The sequence below is a fragment of the Accipiter gentilis genome, chromosome 6 (genome assembly GCF_929443795.1).
Source record: "Accipiter gentilis chromosome 6, bAccGen1.1, whole genome shotgun sequence".
NCBI classification, from domain to species: domain Eukaryota; kingdom Metazoa; phylum Chordata; class Aves; order Accipitriformes; family Accipitridae; genus Astur; species Astur gentilis.
Window position 1 is genome coordinate 19,922,710 of NC_064885.1, and position 22,070 is coordinate 19,944,779.

Below are 22,070 nucleotides of genomic sequence, written 5' to 3' on the forward strand. Positions count from 1 at the left end.
TGTCACTGCTGACTTGCAGTGTGGTGCCAGCTGGCGGTTGTAGTCGCCAGTCTGGTGGTTTCTGATCAGTCTGATGTGGCTGTCTAACATCTTCCCCTCAATTTCTTTCCTAGGCTAGAGAGCTCGATTAAGAGGGAGATGGGAGTATGAAGAATTGCATGCAGAGCACGGATGTGCTCCCTGTGTTGGCATCTCCTGCAGATCTTACCTGGCAATCTGCTTCTGCCTGGAAGGGTTTGAGAGGAGCTGCTGTGGAAAGCAAAGGAACCTGGAGATGAAGGTGATGACCATGGCTCTTCTTTTCCCTGCCCCTCTTTTCCCTTTCACATGCCTGCAGCAAGAGTACGGCTGCTGCTGGCATGACAAGGCCACGTACATTCAGAGGCACTGCTGTTTGCACTGGGCCTGTCTTGTATTGCATGTGTAGTTGGGAGTACGGTAAAGAAAACGGGAAGCATTCTCTGCCATTCCCCTTGCAACTATCCTATATTTCTCTTAAAGCAAAATGCAACATTTATTCTGCTTCTTGTGGGAGCCCTTGTAGGTGTTGATACATACTGGTTATGCTCCAAAGATACATATCTAAGATCCAGTGATTATTCTGACTTGCATAAAATTAATATAAGATGTGTGCTGCGGGCTCATTTCAGTTAGGGCTTTCCCCAGAAACCCCAATCCTCTAGAAAGGAATATTGCTGGTGTGATGCTAGGTTAGAGTAATTAGCTGGCTGCTTTCACAGCTGACCTCTGCTGAACATGCCCGAAGTGCTTTTGTGGGTGGTGCCACTACTTTCCCTTTCTGTCACTCTTCTCCACCAGCATCCCACCCCTTATTGCAGTGCTGCAAGCCTTCAGCAGTTGCCGCCCAGGATGACAAACTAGTCCAAAAGGTCTGTATCACATACTGAATATTCTAGAGCTCTGTGCTTCAGCTTTGGGCCTGATTCGTCCAATAGTTGTGTGAACACTGCTATCATTTGGCATACAATTAGTGTACACCATAAAGTTTTGATCATGCAAATCAAGACTCTTGGGCAGCCTGAGCCATTGCAGTGACTGGGGAATGTGGTGATGCTGGGACCCTCTCCATTTTCTCTTGTGCCAGATGTTGCTCCCTGCTTCCTCCTCTGCTGGAAACATGCTAATCTCCTCTCCTCCGCTTAAAACCTGAATCTTTAATACAGAAAATGCACCACCGTTTCTTCGTTTCTGGCCAGGGAACACTTCTCCCTCCCAGTGTTGTATTACCTTTAGCACTGCAAACTGAAACGCTTGGGCTGGGGTAGCAGAGCTCCAGCAGCCTGCCTGCCTGCCTGGGGGCTGCTAGATTTCCATCCCCAAAGAGGGCAGAGAGCAGCCAAAATTTGCACGGATGTCAAGACAGAGCAGTATGGGGCCTGGGGATTGTTGGCAGGAAGGAGTGGTAACACACTGCTGGAGGTAGGCAAGTGGAAGTGTGGCACATTGCCTTGGGCATCTTTGGCAGCTGTTTTTTTTCATGGGGGAAGAAGGAAACTAAGCTGGAGACAGCTTAACTTCTGGTTAGGTGGGATTTGGGTATAGAATAGAGGATCAGAAAAGCAGATCAGCCATGCCCCTGTAAAACTACTACTTTTTTTTTTTTTTTTTGAAACAAGGGAGGGGGTTAGTTTTGTTTTTTGTCCTTGTTCCTCTGTGAAAGTCCTCTGCTTGCTGGATAAAGATGTGTCTTGGGGTGTGACCTCAGGTGGGCTGGTGATACAGCAGGATGTTGTGTAGTCATGGGAGTTGTCCTCTCTCAGGAGGTGTGGGAGCATGGGGCAGCTCTGTGTGCATGTGCAAAGTACAGATCTGCAGCAGTGAATGACTACTATTATTTTGGCCGTGGTTGGATGCCAGTCTTTGGGACAGCTGAAATCTAAGGCCAAGCCAACCTCTCAAGCACAGGCTCACTTTTAGTGCAGAGATATTCCTTCTCTTAATGTGTTGTGGTAACAGTGAACTGAAGAGTTACCTTCCATTTGTGCCAGGACAAAATCTTTAGCCCCTTTTGAAATGCTCAGAAGTCTTCCTGTTGAACAGCCAAACCCAGTTCTCTGTTACTAAATACAGTTTCAGACTAGGCAGCCTGGTTAGGCCTGGCTTGTAATATGCAAAGGCTGCTGGGGGAGTTGAATATTTGAAAACCAGCAAAGTGACACATTTGGTCTGTAAAGACCTGTATCTCTCAGTCTGCCCAACCCTCTTGTCAGCAGTTACGCTGTTTGATATCTGTTAGTATCTGAAATGTAAAAGGGCCTTTTCTTTTTCCTCCTTTGGGCCCATCTGAAATACGGGAGTAAAACTAAAAACAGGCACACACTCGCTTTACCCCTCAGTGCTCCATGTAGCTGTGTGGGAGCCTCTGACCCCTGCTCCTTCAGAAAGCGGCTTGTGGCTGAGCAGAGCCTCCCTATTTGAGGAGAGGGACTGTTGATACGTTAGGTTTGGATGGTCAAAGGCGGAGGAGAGAAGGACAGGGATGTGCTTTGGTGTGTTGTATCCAGGTTTAGCAATGGTTCTCCAAGGTGGGTGTCCAGACCAGTGGAGCACCCTCAGCAAAACCTTGCACCATGTACTACAACGCAGTTCCCTGTAATGATAATAGGATGATGCATATGTAATCGTATTGTGTAAGATTAACAGAGTAATTAATCCTGCATACTTGATGCTGAAGTGCGGTGCCAGCCCATCTGCTTGTTTTTGCTGTAGTTTTTCATGTGATTTAAAGATGGCTCCACCAGTGCCATCTGTTTGGGGCAGCTTTGTCTATCAGGAGTTGGCTGTTGGTGGTCACTCTGGTATCAGCCTGTTTCTGGATATTCAAGGCTTCTGCTATCTTATATGCATGAAGTCCACACTGCAGTACACTACAGCAGAAGACCCCCATCTCAGGCATTGCTTCACACTTGAAGCATCCTGTGGGACTCCTGCACCAGCTCTGAAACATCTGGGCTCGTGTCCTCTGCTCACCAAGAACAGGCACTGCATGCAGGGGATCTGGGAGAGGTGGGAGAAAAGCTGACCAAAAATGCAGATCAGGGAAGGACTTCCAACAAGGAAGGTTTGTGGAAGGTGGAAGGAGGGCTGGAGGTGGGTGTACGGCTCTCACCAAGGCAGGAGGGCAGCTGCCTACCACTGCACTGTGGGGAAAGGCCACAGAAATGAGGGCATCGTCTCGTGTGGTGCCGATGCTGGCAGGGGTGTGTAGGGCCTTAGGAAGGATTTCCCAGGAGGAAAGAGAGAGTCCTGGAGATGCATACACAGTAGGAAGGCACCCAGTTCCTCGTGGGTAGCACATATGTCCATCCCCAGCCCTCTTCCTGGCTCCACGCAGCGCTGTGCATCCTTGGTCTCTTAAAAATAGCTTTTTTAAGTACCACTGCAGTCAGAGGAGCGGTTTTGCCAAGCGCTAACCACCAGTGCTGCTGTACGAGTGGTTGATCAGACGATGCAGAGCACAGCCCTTTCATCTCCCCTGGCAGTAGCGGTGCCCTGGCGAAGTCAAAGAGTTCAGGGGAGCTGGCGCCTCTGGACAGAGCGCGTGGGAAATTTCCGCTTGGCTTCCCTACTCTCACACAAATGGGTTTTTTACCTCTTTGGGGGGTAATCTGCCGAGATCTCTGAAAGAGCTGTGATGTTTGGCCAGCTTGTAAAGACCTCCCAAAAAGCGTACAGGAGGTTAGCTGCAAGTGTGCTCATTTCTGAAGCACTGATGCTCCACCCTATTTGAGATGGCTACAGATAAAGTCTTACAGAGATTCAGACAAGGTAAGGCTTTATACACAACCCAAAGTGAGAGGAACCTAAAACCTGCAGCAGGCTTATAATTTTTACCCCATACTTTGGGGAAAAAAATTGAAAATCATTGTTCCTAACAGACTTCAGAAAATACTCATCAGATTGGTGCACTTTTTTTAACTAGTGATTTCTATATTTAATAACTTCAGAAGGAGGAAGAAAAATTCAAAGATGGTGGCTTGTAAAAGTAATTTCCCTTGATGACATACAACTCTGACCTATATGTGTGTTGGGCAGCTTATGAAAAAGCTATTATTTCAGCAATATAAATTTCTTATTGTATCGTGAATGCATTATTACCTAATTAAAAAATAGGTGGGAATAGATATATAAGTACCTACATATATGTATTTGTTATATGTTGTGGAAAGAGAGACACATTTCAGTGGAAGAAGAACCTTAGCTGAATTGGTCTGATTCTTGGGGGGGGGGGGGGGAAGAACAGAAAGACTAATGAAATGCAAATTAATAATCCCAAAATAGTGTGAGAGGGCTTTGCTAGGCTTCTCTGTTGTTTTTCTTTGCTTTGATATTGGAACATTGCAGCTCCTTCTACATGAGAGGAGATACTCTAACCAGCATACCCAGGGCTTGGGGGTTCTCTGCCAGTTTTGCATCAGGGGCTACTGGTATGATGGCCTGAGGATGGAAAAGAAATTGTGTGCCTCCTCTCAAGAGACCCCAGGATGGCCAGGACTGCCTTCAGATGCCTGTGCAAGCTTAAAGTGTGGTGTGGTAGCAGCTGAGCTCCCTTCCTGAGAACATGGAAGGGGAGATGGTGGAACAGAGTGTGAGGTACACTGCTGGTAAGGATCCCTTCGGTAAGAAAAGGGAGGAAAGTTGAGATGAAGGGTCACCTAGGATCAGCTCCCATGAGACTATGGTGGCATTCCCAAATAAAGAACTTAAAAACTTGTCCCTTAAAAGTGTAGTGGAGTAAAAGTAGGCAGATTTGTTTAAATAAAAGGAATGAGTAACTTCTAACCTAAAGCTTGATCTGAGCCAGATCAAAGTCAGGCTTGTTTAAAGTTCAGTGGACTTTAAGCCCAGTGCTTTTCCACTTCGAGCTTGGATCAGATGTTGAGCAGCCAGAAGAAATGGCCTTGTCTTAGATAAATTGGGCATGTGCTAGAGGTGGCGTGAGATCACCCTCGCAGTCTTGAGCACTGTGCGGGATGTTATGCCGTGTGAGATCACTGCTGTATGGAAACATCCCATTCTTGCTCTAAAGCAGTTAGGCATGATGTCACCCCCCCGGAGTGTCCTGTGAATCACCCCCAGCAGCTGGCAGCCACCACCACGCGTGTGGAACATCTTGGCTGGATTTCACCAGGTTCCATGTCTGCACAGAAGTGTGTCTGCTGCTGGGATGTGGATGGTTTTGGCACTTGCACTTACATGTGCAGTCCATTGAGGCGCGTTATTGTAAGAGATGACCCTAAATAGTGTTTGCTGCACAGCCACATGTTGGAGACAAGTTTTGCAGTATTCTGCACCTTCTCCCTGGTTTGTAAAGGTTTGTTTCCACCAAATGTCAAGTGTTTGATGCTGTGGTGCAGTATCCTTCTTTGGGGGTGGGAGAAGCCCCAGCAAAGCACTTTGGCCTTCTGTGTCTGGGCTGTTGAGATGTTACTTGAAAGAATTGGGTGGATTCGGGGGTTAGGCTTCCTGAGTGAGAGCAGTGCAGCATAGATTTGATTAATATTGAAGCTGAGGGCATCTACTTCAGTGATGTACTTTGGGTCAGGATTGCTCCATGGAAGCCAACCGACCTGCTGATTGCCCCCACACAAACTGTGTTTCCATCCATACTGGGAAGCAGTTCCTGATCAAAGAGGGTTCGAGTCAGGTGAGACCCAACAAAAAGAAGCACCCCCTGCCACCCCCCTGATTTTTTACGTGTGCTTTTTGGGGCTTCCCTTTAGCATTTACTTAGTGAAGAAGATGAAGTCGGGATTGGCAGTGCTGTGAAATGGCTGACCTGAGGACAGAGCTGACTGATATGGTGAAACGCTGGAAGAACTTTAATATATAAACAGACCAATTGACGTTATTATAAAAAGAAGAATTGCAGTACAGATAATCTTGGGTTTCTCTTGCGGCATGAACTCTGCGAATTAATGCTGTTATATGTGTGCTCATCTCAGGGCTCTCCAGCTCTTATGTACTAGGAAACAGCTCCATTTTTAGCAGTTATGTTTAGAAAACAAGGTGGGGGTGAGGAGTGGAGTGCTGTAAACTAGTGATGGAAATTTTTGGTGGTTGAGAATGGCCTCTTCCAAAGCCATCTGTCCTAGGCATGACAGATGTCTGACTTCTGTGTTTGGGGGGAGTTTCCTTCACGAAAGAAGTAGTCTGGTGTCTTCATGGCCGGGTGGCACTGAGTGGATGGGAAGAGAGCTGCGTGCTTATCTGCAGGAGTCGAGCTCTTGGCAGCAACATCCTCCTCCCTATCATCCCTCCTCCAGCATCTCATCCCTTCTTCTAGTGAAGTGCTGGCTAGTCCTGGGGGGAGACAGGGATCTTTCATTCCTCTGGGAGGCTCAGAGAGTTTTTTTAGGTCATGTAAGAGCTCTCTAAGACTGCTGAAATGTGTTGTGCTAAAAGCGGTATGAGAGCCAATATTGAATGGAGGAGATACAAAAATGTCTGGGGCCTTCTTCACTGCTTCAGGGAATAACTTATGTGTTTTTTGGAATTGTCTGTCTAGATCTCTTCCTTCATGCTGTAAGTCGCTACCTGGCTTTGATGAGAAACACATTTATGCTGAGATTCATGGGTTGTCTCACTTTTTTTCTGCTTTCTCAGCCACTCTGTTTGTTTCGTGCACCTGGTTCGGCGCTGTGCAGCGAACCCTGCACGCTCAGCTGGTATGCCGTCATGCTGCATGCAAGGCTTGCACGCTCAACCTGTGCTGTTTGCACTTGTGTGCCTGCAGTGCTTTCAGAGGCTGCTCGCAGGTGTGTCTGGCACAAGTGAGCGGGAGGGTGGCTGGCTGTGTTTCTCCCCTGGCACTACACAAACCCAGGGAAGGTGGGCTACCGTTAGTGACACCCCGGAACAGCAATATCCTGCAGATTGCAGGAGCCGTTGCTGCTGGGAGTAGTGACCAAGTTATACCTGTCTGCTTGCGCCAGTAAGGCAGTGCCACAGGGTTGGCAGAACGGGTTGCCATCCTTTACAAGTGGAGGTACAGACTCCCGCGTGCATGAAGTTTCTGTGGCCTTAAATACCAGAGGGGAGAGAGCAGCCTGCTTCAAGGGGAGGTGGTGGTTCAGATCCATGCTGGATCCATCTAGTTGCCATCTGCAAGCTCTGCTGCTGGACTGATTTCTGAAGTGCTGACCATAGGAAGCGAGGGATGTGTTTGGGGACAGGAGCTGGGTAGTGCTTTTCAGGCTTTACATGTGGTTTTCCGATAGAGGAAAAAGCACGCTAAAAATATTTGGAGTAGGAGATATTAGAGTGGAGAGACACTAAAATGGCCTTTCTTGCCTCTCTCAACCTCAGTAAAATTTAAATGTGTTTCAATTTCATAAGCGTGGTGTTTTCCTCCCTCCAGCAACTGTATAGATTTGTTGCACTTCAGATCGCTTGATGTCATGCCCTTAACCACACTGACCCATCACTGGGATGCTGTCAGGGTGTGTAAGTGAGGAAGAAAAAGGGAATTCTTTCTGGCACCATGGAGCAGCCAGATGCGTGGCACACTCTGTTTGGGAGCTTATAGCTGGAGCCGGTGCTATGCTGTGCCAGGTCCTCCGCCCCGCTGAAGAGTGGGCATTGCAAGCCATTTTGAGGCACCTGTTTGCTCCTGCAAAGCATTCTCTGTGCTGGATCCTTAAGCAAAGGACATAGTCTTGGGTTTGGGTAGGAGGTACCATTGACCCTGTTTTCCTTTCCTAAGCATCTGGGGGGGATGCTGAGGGAAGAAAATAGCAAAGAGGTTTTAAATGAAGGCTTTTTCAGGAAAGTTTCATTAATGTTTTCTGATTTTATAAATACATATGTGAAACTTTGAGGGGGGAGGAGTGTCTTAAGCTCTTTAAATGTCTTTAAATACATCTAGGCACCCAGATTTGTGCTGTATGTTTATATTGCCTATGATTCATAAAATTGAATTTTATTCAGGCAAGGTCACTTCCCTGGTGATGTTCTTGTGGGCTTATTGACAGTAGATACATTTGAACTGATGCTACAAGGGGATAGTGTTACCAGATGAATAAATCAGAATTGAGTATAAAAAGCAGAGCAGCGCTTGCTGTTACTAACGTCTGAAGTCCAGCCACACCATGAGCTCCCTGCGCAAGAACGTGACTCGCTGACATGCCTTGGCAAAGCGTGTATTTGACATCTGCTACTGCAAATATTTTGACTTCTGAGAACCTGGATGCTGTTTCAACAATGAGCGATATCCAGGACTTTGGAGTACATGGATTCCTGTGTTATCTGCTACCTTGGGTGCTCTGCTGCAGCCTGACACTGAACTTGGATCAGGGCTTCCTTGACAGCTTGTGTTGAGTTATACCTCACACCTCAGGTTATACCTCAGGCTTTCCTCTGATCACTTCAGTCTTGGTTTAACCAGTGGAGCTGATGATGCGTAGTGAGAGCGGTATCAATTTAGCTTACCTAACACCATGGCTATGGAGAGTGAAAGCAAGCATGTTTGGTTTATGGAAAAACATCTGATTGTTGTAACATGTTTTTTTCCGCCTCCTTTTCTGTCAAAGACAAAACAGTTAACGGTAATTTTGATGTTTCCATTTGTCTTCCTTGCCTCAAGTTCCTTGCATAGAAAGGAACTATTTTGATTTTTGCCAGACAAGTAATTGAAGTGCCTCTTAAACAATTTTTCTTACAATTTCTCTGAAAGTTAATTTGCTTTGATGGGCTTTAATGGGTATCCTTTCTAATATTCTCTTCATTGCTGTTGGGACCTGCCTTTTTTTCTCAGCACCTGATACTTTATGTTGAACACTCTTGACATCTGTATGTCTCTCTTATATTATAAACTATGGATTTCTTAATGAAAACCAATTTATTTTAAATGTAATGCAAGAAGTGTTTTGCTTAACTTAGAGCCGTTTGAATAGTGCTTTCTGAAGTCAGTGGCCAGAATTCCTATTTTACTTCTGTCCTCCAGTGAAGCCAGCGTGGTAGAGCGCTGTTTTTGAGTGCCAGCCCTGCCATCCCCAACAGGGATGAGCTCTGGGTGTGAAGAGGAAAACCAAATCTCAGTAGCACTGCTGGACTGAAAACTAGCAATGGTGGATTCACAGTTCTGCAAGTTTATTTCACTGTCTTAGGTTAAATTGAATTAGATTCTTCTCTGAGCAAGTTGTAAAGAGTTATTGCGTTGTCCTTGAGGAGATGGAAAGACATTGCACCCACCTGTGAAAGGCTGGTGTCAGAGAAATATTATCCTGAAGGGTAGCATAGCTGCAGCTGGCACAAAGTGTATTTATTGTCCTGGGGCCATGCAATACCAATTACGTGTCTTGGCGCACAGTGATATTTGCAGAGGCATTAAGTGTTGACCTCCCGCATGCCACTAATTTAAAATGAAGAAGTGCTCCCCTCTCATTTCAAAAGATAAACGATGTAGAGGAACACATGATTGGGAGGGAACAAAGAAGTGATTTGTTTGATTGGAAGGTGTCATGTTCTATGTAAAGTAAATAGTCCTAAATGAGTGATCGTACCCTGGTCTTTAAAGCTGGGGGGGAATTTTCACTGTTGGTGTCAGTGTGGGAATGGTTATGATAAAGCTGACTGATAATGAAAACCTCACTTGTGTAGCGGGTTGACCCTGGCTGGATGCCAGGTGCCCACCAAAGCCGTTCTATCACTCCCCACCTCAGCTGGGGGGGCCGGGTATGGGAGGAGAAGCAGTGCTTTTGGGAATTGGTGCGCTTCATGCGCAGCATGATGCGCTTTCTTTCTCTTTCAACATGAAACTGGCAATTTTAGAAATTGAAAAGGTTGTTACCAGCAGTGGTCTCCAAGTATCTTGCTCAGTGAGGTTTCCGTGGGCATGTGCCCATGATGAAATGGCTTCTGTGTTGAACTGGACTCTGAAAGCTCCCATGGTGGCTGGCCGACTGCACCTGAGTGGGAACACGCTGCCAGAGCCCGGGTCCCGCCTGGGGCATGCCAGCACCCCACGCAGGTGGGGTCTCTTTCCTGTCCATTACTGTTAACAGGGAATATTCGGCAGGTGTCTGTCTGTGGGCTAGGAAGGCAGGTTTTGTAATGGAGAGGTGCTGGTCCCACTAGCCAAGAGCTTGGTCCTGTTTCGGAGCTCGTAAACACGCTGTCCCTCTGGGCGAGTAACCCACCATTGTCTACCATGGTGTGCCTTGGTAATTATTTTTTCCAGTTCTAAGAGTTAAATTGTCCTTCCATCTTCATGCGCCTGCAAAGGACCCTGCAGTAGCCCATTTCTGCCTTAGCCAGCAGTGTCAGGGACTGTTACTGCTGGTCCAGGGCAATGGTTAGAGCTTGTGGCTTTGCAGAAGGAAAAGATACGCTTTTTGGTGTTAAACGTTTTCCTGACAGTGTTGGAGTGAAGGGTGGTAATGTGACATGCTTGTCAGAGCTGAAGGTCATCCTGACAGTCTCTGATCAGGTAGGCAAAGGGACAGGAGGACCATCCCTTCAGTCACGAGCTATTAGAGCAGCATGGCTCTAACAGTCCTGTAACGCTGTTTGTTGAATCCCTCCCTTCCTCTCTTGGTACGTCGGTGTCGAAGACGGTCCCCGCACATGTGTGTGTGTGTGTCTCCTCCTGGTCTGGACAGGAGCACAACAGCAAACAGAGGCTCACTTCTTTGGCAAGCTGCTTCTCAGCCCTGTAGGTGCTGCTGGGCATACCGCTGCTTGCTGCAGCCATAGCTGTTGGCAAGTCCTTAACTGCAGTGGGTTGGCTGGTTCAGATGCCTTGCAGCGGATTTGTCATTGCGTATGTCATACTTGCTAACATAAAGTGGTTTATTAGAGCTGAGCTCCAACAGCTCCAAACATGCACTTCATGCCCTGGTGTGGGCTGGTCCTGGGCCAGAGCTGTGTGGGCATCCTGCTGGGCCGGCGGGAGCCAGAGGTGGGAAGCCACAGCAGCGCGGGTCACCTCTCACCTTGGGTCTCAGTGGCCGATGGTGACCGTGTGGTTCTGCAGGTGCCTGGCAGAGCATCGGTGGTGAGTGAAAGCAAAACTGCTGCTTTTTAATTAGGGCAGAAGGGAAGGCAGTGTGCTGCAATGCAGAGCCACCCTCCAAAACCAGCACGGGACCTCAGAAAAGAGGGGGAATAAAGGGCTGACACAGCCAGAAATGAAGGCTTCTGCCTTTATTAAATCCCAATGTTTGTTGACACGTAAAACCAAAATGAAACACATGCTTAAACTTTCCCCTGTGCCTCCCGCCGCAAAATCTGCCTCTCCTGGAGAATTTTTTTCAGCTGTGACAGCAGCATATTGTTTCTGGCACATGCAGAGATTTTTAATGCAGGCAGGACTAATGGAATGATTTATTTCATTAGCAAGTGACGTGTATAGCTTCTCAACGCGTCATCTGAAATTTAACCATGTTCCTCAGTTAAAATGCTTCTTTTCCTCATTCTCCACATAAAAATTCCTCATTCTGCACTTTTTTTTTTGTTTGTTTGATGGCATTGGAAGCACTTACTTAAATGTATGGCTCAACAGATGTTTTATTTTCACAGCACAGTGATGTTTTGGAAAAAACCCCAAGATTGTTAGAAGCAAGCCTTCCCTGTTTATATATTTACAAAATTGAAATACACACAGTTGAATTAACAGGCCAGGCTAACTAAAGTATCAGAGAGATCTTCTGAAACTCCAGAGGGAGAGACCTTTAGCTTGAACAAATGTATTACCACCTTTCATCTGATGTGTCAAGTATATGAAAAGTACAGTTTCTTCATTTGCAAAAAAGCATGATTGTAGTTTGTGTAATACTATAAAGGCTCTTGATAATTTATTTTTTTTTCCTCGGGACAAGAATAGGGAATTTAAAGAGCAGATGGGGATTCGAGGTCACTTCTCGAATCCTACTCCTCCTTCTCCTCTTCAGTTTCCTTGGGTGTGTTATTTTATTTTGAATGGAGGGATTTCTGCCCTACACCTCTATGTATTTCCTCTTTAGGTATTCTCTTTTCACACACTTTCATGTGAACTCATTCTGCCTCTGCTACCAGCCACAGGCGCTTTACAGAGGGTGCTGGGCGGAGGAAAGGGTTAGTACTGAGAATGTCCAAAAAAAAAAAAAAATAATAAAAAGGCATAGTTGAAGTATAAAATGTTCATATGGGGGAGCATAAAAACATTCAAAAATACACCAGCAAAAGCTGGGGGCAAAGCTTTACTGCTTTGTATTTAGGCACAGCACACTTGTGGCTACAGATGGAAATGTATAAATGAAGGAAATCTGGAAGGAGATGTAAATGCTCTACGTTTAAATATGAAATTGTTATCACATTACCCCAAAAAAGACTGAGGAACAACTTGCTAAAGTAAAAAGCTTTTGTGCTTATGTCAGAAGCAAGAAAACTGCAGGTGAATGATGCTGATATATGAATGGAGGGACCAAGGAGAGGCACAGTAAAACAGGTGGATGTGCCCCCTGCATATCCCCATCCCCAGGGGTTACATCTCTCAAATCGTTGTTTAAATTAAGTTAAAGGTGTTATTTGACATGACTGCATTTCAGAGGGACTCTGGTGGGGATCCATTGCTTCAGACCAGTAAACATAATAAAAATAACTAACACCTGTAGAATATGTGAGAATTAATGGAGGCGTCTCATCATCTGTTTGCAGAAGAGTCGTATTTCAAATCTGTCTGCCTGTTTCCTCTTCTCTCATTTTCAGGAGTTAGTGAACCTGGAGAGGAGGAAATAGAATGCTTGAATTTTCAAGGTTTTGCTGAGATTCCTCATCAAGAGCCTCAGGGAAAAAAAAACACCCTAAGCTGTCGTGGGATGAGAAAGTTCCCGTCCTGGATTAGTGACTGCCTAGCGGGTGGGAAACCAAGTGGTCAGGTTTCACAACATCACAGAAGTCCACAGGGATTTGCTCTGATAACTCTGCTGTTAAGCAGCGATAACGGATCTGCAAAGGAGAGGAGGAAGGGCTTAGGTTATGGGCTTGGCTGGCTTTGTCTTCAGAGGGCTGCTGGGTCCAGAGAAAACACCGAGCAGCTGCAAAGGGTTCCGGCCATGCTGGTGGCTGGGCAGCGCAAGGGCAAAGGAAGCCTAGGAGGGGTAAGATAATGCTCTTTAGTCCTATTTTATTCCTGCCCTCCGCCCTGTGCTAGAGAGAACTCTCAGTGAGTCAGTGCTGCTTGCAAAATATCCTGAAGTCATTACTGACAGCCTAGCACTCAGGGCTTAGAAATGGTCACAAAGGGAAATAGAAGTGGAGGAAGTTTTGGAAGGAGAACAAAGCAGCCCCGTTGTTATGTTGCTGCCAGACCACGTGGCCTGAGCGTGTGCAGCTGGGGTGTCCCCGTGCGCCTGCCTCAAGGGATGTTCACACGCTGCTAACGGTGCCAGGGAAGTTGACCCAGAGAGTCAGAGAACATGGGATTCAGCCTCGAAAAGCAATGAGTGGGGAAAGGAGGGTGTTAGGAGAGGTGGTGCAACCATGAACAATGTGCAGAAAATGAAGACAGGATTACTGTCGGTGCGATTGGGTTTTCCCGGTGTGAAGCGGAGAGAGGGGAGAGAGGAGCGGTTGTCTCTGCACAGTGCACAACTGCAGAATTCATTGCCTCAGGCCGTTTGGGCAACGTGCTTGATTTCAAGAAGCAATTAAACGTGTGCAGAGGGTGGGCATTAGTACAGCTGATGACAGAGCTTTTGGGAAGCTGGGTGCATTTGCTGGAAGAGAAATATATTCATATGTTTGTCCATACATGTTTTCTCTGGGTATCTGCTGTCACTCACTATAGGAGACAGGTAAGGGCTTGATAGACTTTTTGTTTAATGAGGTGAAGACACTGTTGTTAGCAGTTTTAGGGTAGATCTGCTGTGGGTAGTGGAAACGGGGATGGCCTGGTGTGCTCTGCCAGGGCACTGCCGTCTGCAGCTCCCCGGATGGATGGCAGCATCTGGGATGCCAGAGGAGGCAGGACTTTCACACTCTTCTGTACTTGGATGATTAAGACATGACTCCAGTGATATACTTGGACAATAAAGGTTAAGTATAAGAGTGTGTGGACGGGATATAATTCCCTGACTGCCTTGAGGATACTGCATCACTCACTTGTTCTCTGCACAGGATTAATCTACCCCCAGAGGACTTGCTGTGTGGGGTAAGCCTGCCAGCCAGCCAGTGCTGCACCCCACAGCTGCCTTGAGCTCTAGGTTTCAGGAAGGCAGCAGCTATTTGTTTAAGTGTTTTATAGGTTTGGGGGATTTTTTTGCCCTTTCTTTCTTAGTGCTCATAGCTGACACCTTGTGCTTTGTGTAGGTGATAAGTTTGTGTCACCTCCAGAAGAGCACATTTGTACTAACCGCTGCAATACAGAAGTGCACAGAAGTGACTTAGCTAAGGGTGTGGAAAGAGAGCACCACTTGTGGGGTGTCCTACCTTGCCTGGAAGAGCAACTGCCTTCCCGCTCGGCAGAAAAGGTTTGCTGGCACGGTGCTTGAGGGGGACCTCATGTTAGGATGCTACTTGTGCAAATAAAATATATCATGTGAAGTAGTAGTAATAATTAAACTGAACTGCACTGAACCCTTGGTGAACAAAAGGTACCTTGAAATGTTGTGGCTCTCCTAAAATGTGCTTGCTTGCAGAACCTACTTTGCCAACTTACAAATCAAAGCAAAATACCTGTTCACATTGCAGCAGCATGCACAGTCATCAAAGGCAGAGGTCACGTTGTGCTGAGTGCTGAAGGTGAGTTCTCTAGGTTCCTTTGTGGGGCCCAGGGAGGAGAGGACGTGTTGTAACTTGTTGGGCATCCTCTGCTGTGTGGCATTGGGAGGAGCGTCCCAGCAGGAACTTGCATTGAGCTGTAAGGTTGTTCCACCGTGAAGAACCTGCCACTCCTCAAGATGATCCTAGCCATGGGAAACAAAAGTTAACAATACCAAGCTGCGCCTGCTATCACCTACACCTGGAAGCCTGTCAGAAGAGGCTTCTGAATTCAAAAGCATGGCAGAACCCTCCAGGGCCCGGAATGAAGAGCTTTGCTCTGCAGGGCAGTGGGGCGGCTGGGCACCTCCCGTGGTGCAGAGGATCTGTGCTGCCCGCGCAGAGCATCTTGGTGGAGTTTCCTGGAAGCGACACCCTCATCCTGTGTAAAGAAGTATAGCATAAATCAAGTCAGGTTGGGGTCTGCACAAAGCATGGTCGGAGGGAGGTGTCTCAGAGTTTTGTCCTCCACTGACACTGGACAACTCTATTTTGGTGTTTCTCTCGTGCAATTTGGAAAACCTTGCTGTCTGTGGTTTGCCTACAGAGCCTCTGACAGCATGGAGGCTGACTCAGCGGTGCTTTCCCCTTTAGCAAATTGCTTTTGCAGTCTCCTGCCTTCATGTGGCTCTTTCCATTCCCAAGGGCACCAGGCAGACACCGAGCAGGCTGGCCCACCAGGGTCTCCAGCTGCAGAGGGGACCGGGGGGGGAGGCAGGGGTGAGAGTGTCTTGCAGACACCGCAGCAGAAGAGGAACTATTAACAGCACAGGGAACCTTGTGTTAACTACTCACAGAAGAGAGCACAGTGATGTCCTGCATCCCCTCCCAACAGCCCTCCCTTCCCCAGACTGCTGTACCTTTGCATCTGAAACCATACTGGCCAAAAAGACTTCAGCATGCCTTTCTAGCACTTGCTTCTCAAGCAAATGAAAAGTGAGATGGTCTGTCAAGGCAGGGGAAATCACTTCAATAGAAGCTAGAATTACTAGTGCTTCTAGAATTTTTGTAATTTTTTTTTCTTAGTTTATGAAGTGGAGGTAGAAGAATGTTTACTTTTTAAGCGGCCTGCTCTGTGAGAAATCAGGATGAGTTCCTTCACATAGTTAAAAGAAAATATAAGTAGTCAGCATTAGGATGCTTTAATAATTTAGTATTTAAACTTATGAACAGTAGCATTTGTAATTTAGCTTATGTGGCATTGTACTGACTCAGAGTTCCTGCAAAAGCAAGCTACTTCTTGAATTGTATAACACTGTGAAAGCTCCCTTTCTCTTGCTGCATTTCCTTGGTAGAGTGAAGCTATAAAGTCTAAAATATGTTTTTCTAGTCTGTGAAGACGTGTGGATTAAGATACATGTTGTAAAGCAACTTATCATACAACTTGCTCCAAAAAAGCAGGGAGTCTTCTCTGCCATTCCATTTGAGAAAGAGTGTGTGAATTGCCCAAGAATAGGCAGTAAGATACTTCCCTAGGAAAAGGTAGCTTTTTCTTTCCCCTGTTCATTGTGCTAAGCCTCAGCACTAGGACTTTTTCTTGACTGTTTTGCTGGTGTGTCCACTGCGCAGAGCCTTCTCCATGGAGAAGGCTGTCGGTCTGGTGGGAGCGTAGAGCAGGCAGCCTGCAAACCAGTTCCTGCTTTAGCTGAGAATAGTTTTCAGACTAAGAAGGAAGATGCCCATTTTGAGTGGGCATTTAAGTGTTTAAAAAGCTTATGTGGTGTTTGCTGCTGCCCCTTCCATGCCTGGGTAACAGCTTTTGTAGGACCGCAGGGCTTGTCTGAGGAAATACTTGCTCATCCCCAGAACCATGAGGTTCTTCCATAATAGGGTTTTTTTTTCCCCTCTTTTTTTGCAGGTGTTTCTTGAACTCTTCAGTGTGTCACAGAACTGTTGTGTTTTGTGATATCCTGCTTAAACCCTCGGAAGAAAATCTGCCAACAGCCAAAAATGACCTGAGTTGGAGAGTTGCTGCTCTATCCCCAGGTAGTATGTTGGTGGCTCAGTGGCTTCTCAATACCACAGCTTAGCACAGCTTGCTTTCAGCAAGTTGCTGAAGGAGGGAGTTGTCACTAGGGTCTCTCTCTAGGATGGGTAGTGATCTGCATGTGTGTGTCTCCTGAGGAGCATTGGGACAGCTGGTGTCTCTAATCAGCTCCCATGTTCTTGGACACATCCTGGAGCAGCCTTGTAGGGAAATGAGCAGCTGCCCTCCTGTATTCTGTGTTCCAGTGTGCCGCTCATGAGCTGGTTATGCCTCAGCATATGTTTCCTACACCAGCCCCTTGTGCTGCCTAGGTTGAGTTGGCATTCCTGCTATTGAATTGCCCCCTTTTATAACATGATGGGAGCTGGAGGTATCTGCTGATATGAGGCAGTGCAAAAGAGGAGAGAGAATACTGTACAACAGGGTCTGGCTTTGCTTTCTCTGGCGGTAACATACCTTGAGTAATGTTTATCACAGTGCATTTATGAACCTAAATATGCCTCAAACCCTACTGTGGATTGATTGGCTCCCAGCAGCTGTTGAGTGAGGCTTCATGTTGGGAGTGCGCTCAGCCCACTGCAGGCTTGCAGGAGCTTCCTGTGAAGTTACCAAGTGTGTCAGCACCAGGTTTTGAAAGTCCCACTGTTCGTGAACTCACAGCTTTTATTTCAACAGTCATATGCCTCATTATGTGCTTCCTTAGCGTTCATGCCTGTAGTCAAGTAGAAGCTCAGTTCTGGCAATGCTAGTGGTGGGATTTGGATATTGGCTGGATGGGATGGGAGGTGAAGGAAAGAGAAGTGGAGACTTACCCTGCTGCTGGTATGGTACTGGCTGTGTTAAGCTTGACTGTCACCTGTGGAAGGGAATAGAAAAAAGGTTTGAGTGGCAGTGGCCTCAGATCACCATTACATAGCATGCAATGGCTAATAGGCAGCTGAAGTCTTTCCATTTGATGTTTGAGGTGGTGGACTTTGAAATGAGATCTTTAAACAGCCTGAAATTTTAAAATTACCCCTATGTCCTCCCTCTCCCCTCCCATTGCCCACACACTGATGTTTATAACTTTATAGATACACAGGCCTGTGCACGCAGCCCTGACTTAGATGTGTTCTTCTCTCCCAGGACCAGCTTCCTGCCCTGTGTTTAGCATCCCATTTGGATGCACCGTACACTATGGTTCACATCAATGTGTTGAAAAAATTGATGTTTGTTCTCGTGGTGATACTGGTAGCGCTGACAGTTTGCTTGTGGAGAGAGATGAGAAGAAGCTACTATGTTCCTTTCAAGACCGAGAACGATGATTCACAGGTTCACAGGACTTCGGAAAAGTGGATCCCACTTAAATCACAGGGCCTCTTCCATGAAGCAGCCAGTGAACTGGGTCAGATACCCAAAACATGGTTTGGTAACCACAACAAAGTAAAAGACAGCATCTCTGGAAGAGCCAAAAAGTCCAAGAAAGCAGCAGACTCTGTGAAGGTATGGGATAAGGACAGCTCATCCAGAAATCTCATACCGAGGTTGCAGAAGGTCAGAAAAAACTACTTGTCCATGAACAAGTACAATGTGACTTACAACGGGAAGAGGAACACTGCTAAACTCAGCCCAGAGAAGCTGCTCTGCCAGCTACGGGACAGGGTGAATGTGACCATGATACAGGGATCAGATGGTCCTTTTGATACCTCTGAATGGCAGCAATACCTACCAGGGAAAAGCCTCAATGAAACAGTGGGCCGCCTGGGTCGCTGTGCCGTTGTGTCCTCAGCAGGGTCTCTGAAATCATCTCATTTGGGACAAGAGATAGGTTGGTATCTTTCTATTAGCATGAAGTCAAATAACATTGTTTTATAACTGACACTGAATAGAAGTAACCTACTGTCGTGCTCTTACCAGTAAGTCACTGGTGTGGTCACAAAGTTGTTTAAAATAAGTTGAAATATTATCCTTGAACAACTTCTAGAGTTAGTGAACATAACAGACTAGGAAGAAATGGGAGTAATGATCAGATTCTCCCTTCGTTTCTGAATGTACACACCGCACAGTGTAGGCTGCATTATGATGCCCTAGATCACAGTGCCTGTGAGCCTTGGACCTTGGGTGGACCAAAACGAGTGAGCCCCAAGGGAGTGGAAGGGTTGGGTTGAGCTGAGAGGACATGACGTATGTGCAGGTAGTTCTCTTCCAGCTAGTCCTTTCAATTTTCATGATCGCGTTGGCATCGCTAGAGGGTAGCACTAATACCAGATACCAGGGAGAGGTCATGATTCCTAAAGTGTTTGTTTATTGAGAGGGTTTGGGGTGGGTCAAGTAATGCCAATGCACTCATTGCACAGTCAACAGTCAAAATTTTTCATTCAGAAAGACTTCTTCGGAGAAGTAAAACAAAACACTAAAGGGGAAAAAACCCCACTGGACACAGCCCTGAGCAATCTGCTGTAGCTGACCCAGTGTTGAGCAGAGGGGCTGGGCACAGATAATCTTCATAGGTCCCTTCCAGCCTTAGTGACGCTGTAATTCTTGCTCATGGCTTTCCAAAAGTGGCACTGCTTCATTCTGAACCACAAGGCAGTGGCCGAGTTTGAGTGGTCCAGGAGACCATGGAAAAATTTTACAGGGCTTTATTTTATCTCTTCTTTAGACAAAGTTTGGTGATGCTTTGCAAAGTCTTATCTGACCATATTTATCTGCGGTTAATGCCTTAATAAACGCTGAAACATTGGTGTTGTACCGTGGATTATAAAGTAGCATGTTCTGATACCAAAGCATTTTGTGTCTTCAAGACAGCAGCATGCAGGGGAAACCAGCTGTCCAGCCTTCAACTCAGGATTTTGTGCCTGGCAGAAAATTCTCCTGTGCCTGCAGTTCCCTCAGCTTTCTTCACTGATTGTTGTTTGAGGCTCAGTTAAGATTCACACTTGGCTGAACTGCAGCTTCACTGTAGAAGTTTTAAAGCCTATGAGTGTTCTCTCCAGTGGAAATTGTTTGCAGGCTTCAGGGTGTCCATACGTTCTCTGTTGGATCAGGTCCCTTTGGCCTGCACTTAGCTGCAAGTAGCCTTCATCCTCTGAAACAAGTAGATAGATAGCTTTTAATACATGATTCACAGACAACTTGGGCAAAGCTTTCAGAATCATAGACCCCGGATACTCATGGAAGGGGTCAGGGCTTTGTTCTGGTACTCCCTCAGTTCTCCCCCAAACTCCTCTCTGCTCCACAGGGCAGGTGGGCAGGCACTAGAATGAGGTTGAACAGTCTGAAGTGTGTTAAAATGCCATGAAAGATGCGATGAGAAAGATAGTGGTGGTATGAACCAGGATAGCATTACCTTCTGGTAAAAATTACAGGTGGGCGTTGGTTGATGTAATTGTTTCCGCCTCAGGAGCATTTGAGGCCAGTTGGGTCAAGACTTGGTAAGCCAATTCTGATTTTCATTTGAGTACCTGTCTTGGCTTGTTTAGGTGCCTCATGAAGTTCAGTAGCTAAAGGTTTCCACAGAAGTGACCTTAACACCCTCCCCTGACACAGCTGGCTTGTGTCTCTGTTAGACTCCCACATACGGATACAACTGCTCGCTCCTCCATAGGGGGGCCCTCTTGAGAGCTGAGGGTGGCATTTACAGCGTGTTGGAATGCAGTCCGTGCAAGTGCTGGGTTCAGTATCAGAGCAGTCAAGAAATGCGACGGGCTGTGTTCTGGCTGCGATGCAGCTGAAAGGGCGTCAGATGTGGAAAGCCATTTAATTGTTCCTACAGACGGCCTCAGAGCCTGTCCCCAAAACTGAAGCACCAGTTTGTTCCAGATCGAAAGGGATGGATGCTGGAAAGGTCACTGTGTAATGTGCCTGAGGCGAATGCTGTTAACCCTTGCTGGTGTCTCTGCCTTGTGTTCCTTGCGCCTGGGTCACAGGCTTTAACCCTTCTGCTCAAGCAGTCATCTCTGCTAGTGATTCTGCAGAGTTTTCAGCACATGCAGCCTTGAGCTGGGCAGAGTGAATATCAAAGGATTCAGGAGTATTCAGTGTATTTATGTACAGGTTTTTCCCTAGTTTTGACCTGATTTATTTCCAGGTAGGAAAAGCTGTGGTTTTGTCGGAGGAAGGTGCCAGAAAGGTACTAAATCTGACAGGCTTAAAATGAAGTATTTGTGTAGATGAGCACAACGGATTGCTGAATTATTGTTCCAGGAAATATTTGCTCTGTGTAATCACGTTAAGATATCAAATGAGCAAGTAGTCAATTAAGGGAGGCTGGCAGAGCAGAACAGGGAGAAGCTTGTAAACAAGCAGCTTGTATCTTACTGGGCTCTTGGTGTTATTGGAGGTTATGAATTGCCAGTGAAAAGTCTGATATGAGAAATACCAAGTGCTGCGCAACCACCTGGAGACAGAGTGCTTTGGAGAGCCAGCTACTCTGCCTGTGCAGTCATTAAACACCCCTTTTAAATGCAAATTTAGGGCATAATAACGCTTGGTGTCTGGCTGAAGTTATATGGGAAAATTATAACCCTGTACTCTATTGATGCAAGGTAGGATGTGGAGTTGAGGGTCTGTAGTGGTAACTACAGAACTGCTTCTCAGTGTGGACACATTTTTTCAGAAACATCACCTTTCTGGGTTTTTTGTATTGCTTTGGCAGGGCTCTAAACAAGATCTACTGGTCTTTGAGAATAAAGTAGCTGAGAAACTAGTCTTCACTGCCAGTGATTACTGATCCTCCAGCATTGCTTGTGAGAACACACCTGTTTTCAAGAAAATTATCTTGAAAAGACCTGGTTCTGGACCAAGGCGAGCCCTTCTGCCCTGGCTAGGGACTTGGCAATTCCCCACAGACCCCAGGTGCCGTGAGCTGTGGTTGTGTGGCCTTAGCACAAAGGCAGGGAAGTTGATCCTGTTCCTCTAACTCAATGCCTCTGATCACAGGAAAGGTTTCCTATCCAAATCTAGCCAAGAGGTATGGAGAAGCCGGGGTGCCAGGGTGACAGGCACGAATGCCTTCTGTGCCGCAGCAGCAGCCTGGCTCTGTGGCATTACGGCAGCGTGGCTGGCTGTGCCGAGGCAGAGGAGGGTGCTGGAGGAGTGCTGTGCTGTCTTAAGAGATGATGCCAGCAGAGGAAAATGCAGTGAATCCCAAGGCATGCAACAAGCTGTGCCTGTAAATGCACAGCAGTGGTTTTATTTCTGTAACGTGGGAGGTATGCTGGCAGGCTGAAGTCAGCTTTGCTTTCTGCTGTGGTTATTATACATGTTTCTTGGGCTGGTCAACCTCCAGGCTGTAAGAGAGGACAGTGGCTTGCCGTTATTTCCTAGTTCCTTAGTTTTCAGC

At 46.7% G+C, this 22,070-nt stretch overlaps 1 protein-coding gene across 9 annotated transcripts in view; it reads left to right on the top strand.

The window, feature by feature from the left end:
• Positions 1-22,070, top strand: part of ST6GAL1 (ST6 beta-galactoside alpha-2,6-sialyltransferase 1) — a 47,813-nt gene that overhangs the window by 14,994 nt on the left and 10,749 nt on the right. For 6 of the 9 annotated variants that reach the window (XM_049802194.1, XM_049802197.1, XM_049802196.1 and 3 more), the window contains 2 exons: positions 114-280; positions 17,873-18,554. In XM_049802194.1, the coding sequence (XP_049658151.1) occupies positions 275-280; positions 17,873-18,554 (688 nt within the window). In that variant the 5' untranslated portion in view covers positions 114-274. Of the gene's footprint in view, positions 1-113; positions 281-16,618; positions 16,747-17,872; positions 18,555-22,070 lie in introns of all 9 variants that reach the window. The other 3 variants (XM_049802200.1, XM_049802201.1, XM_049802202.1) reach the window with 3 other exon arrangements.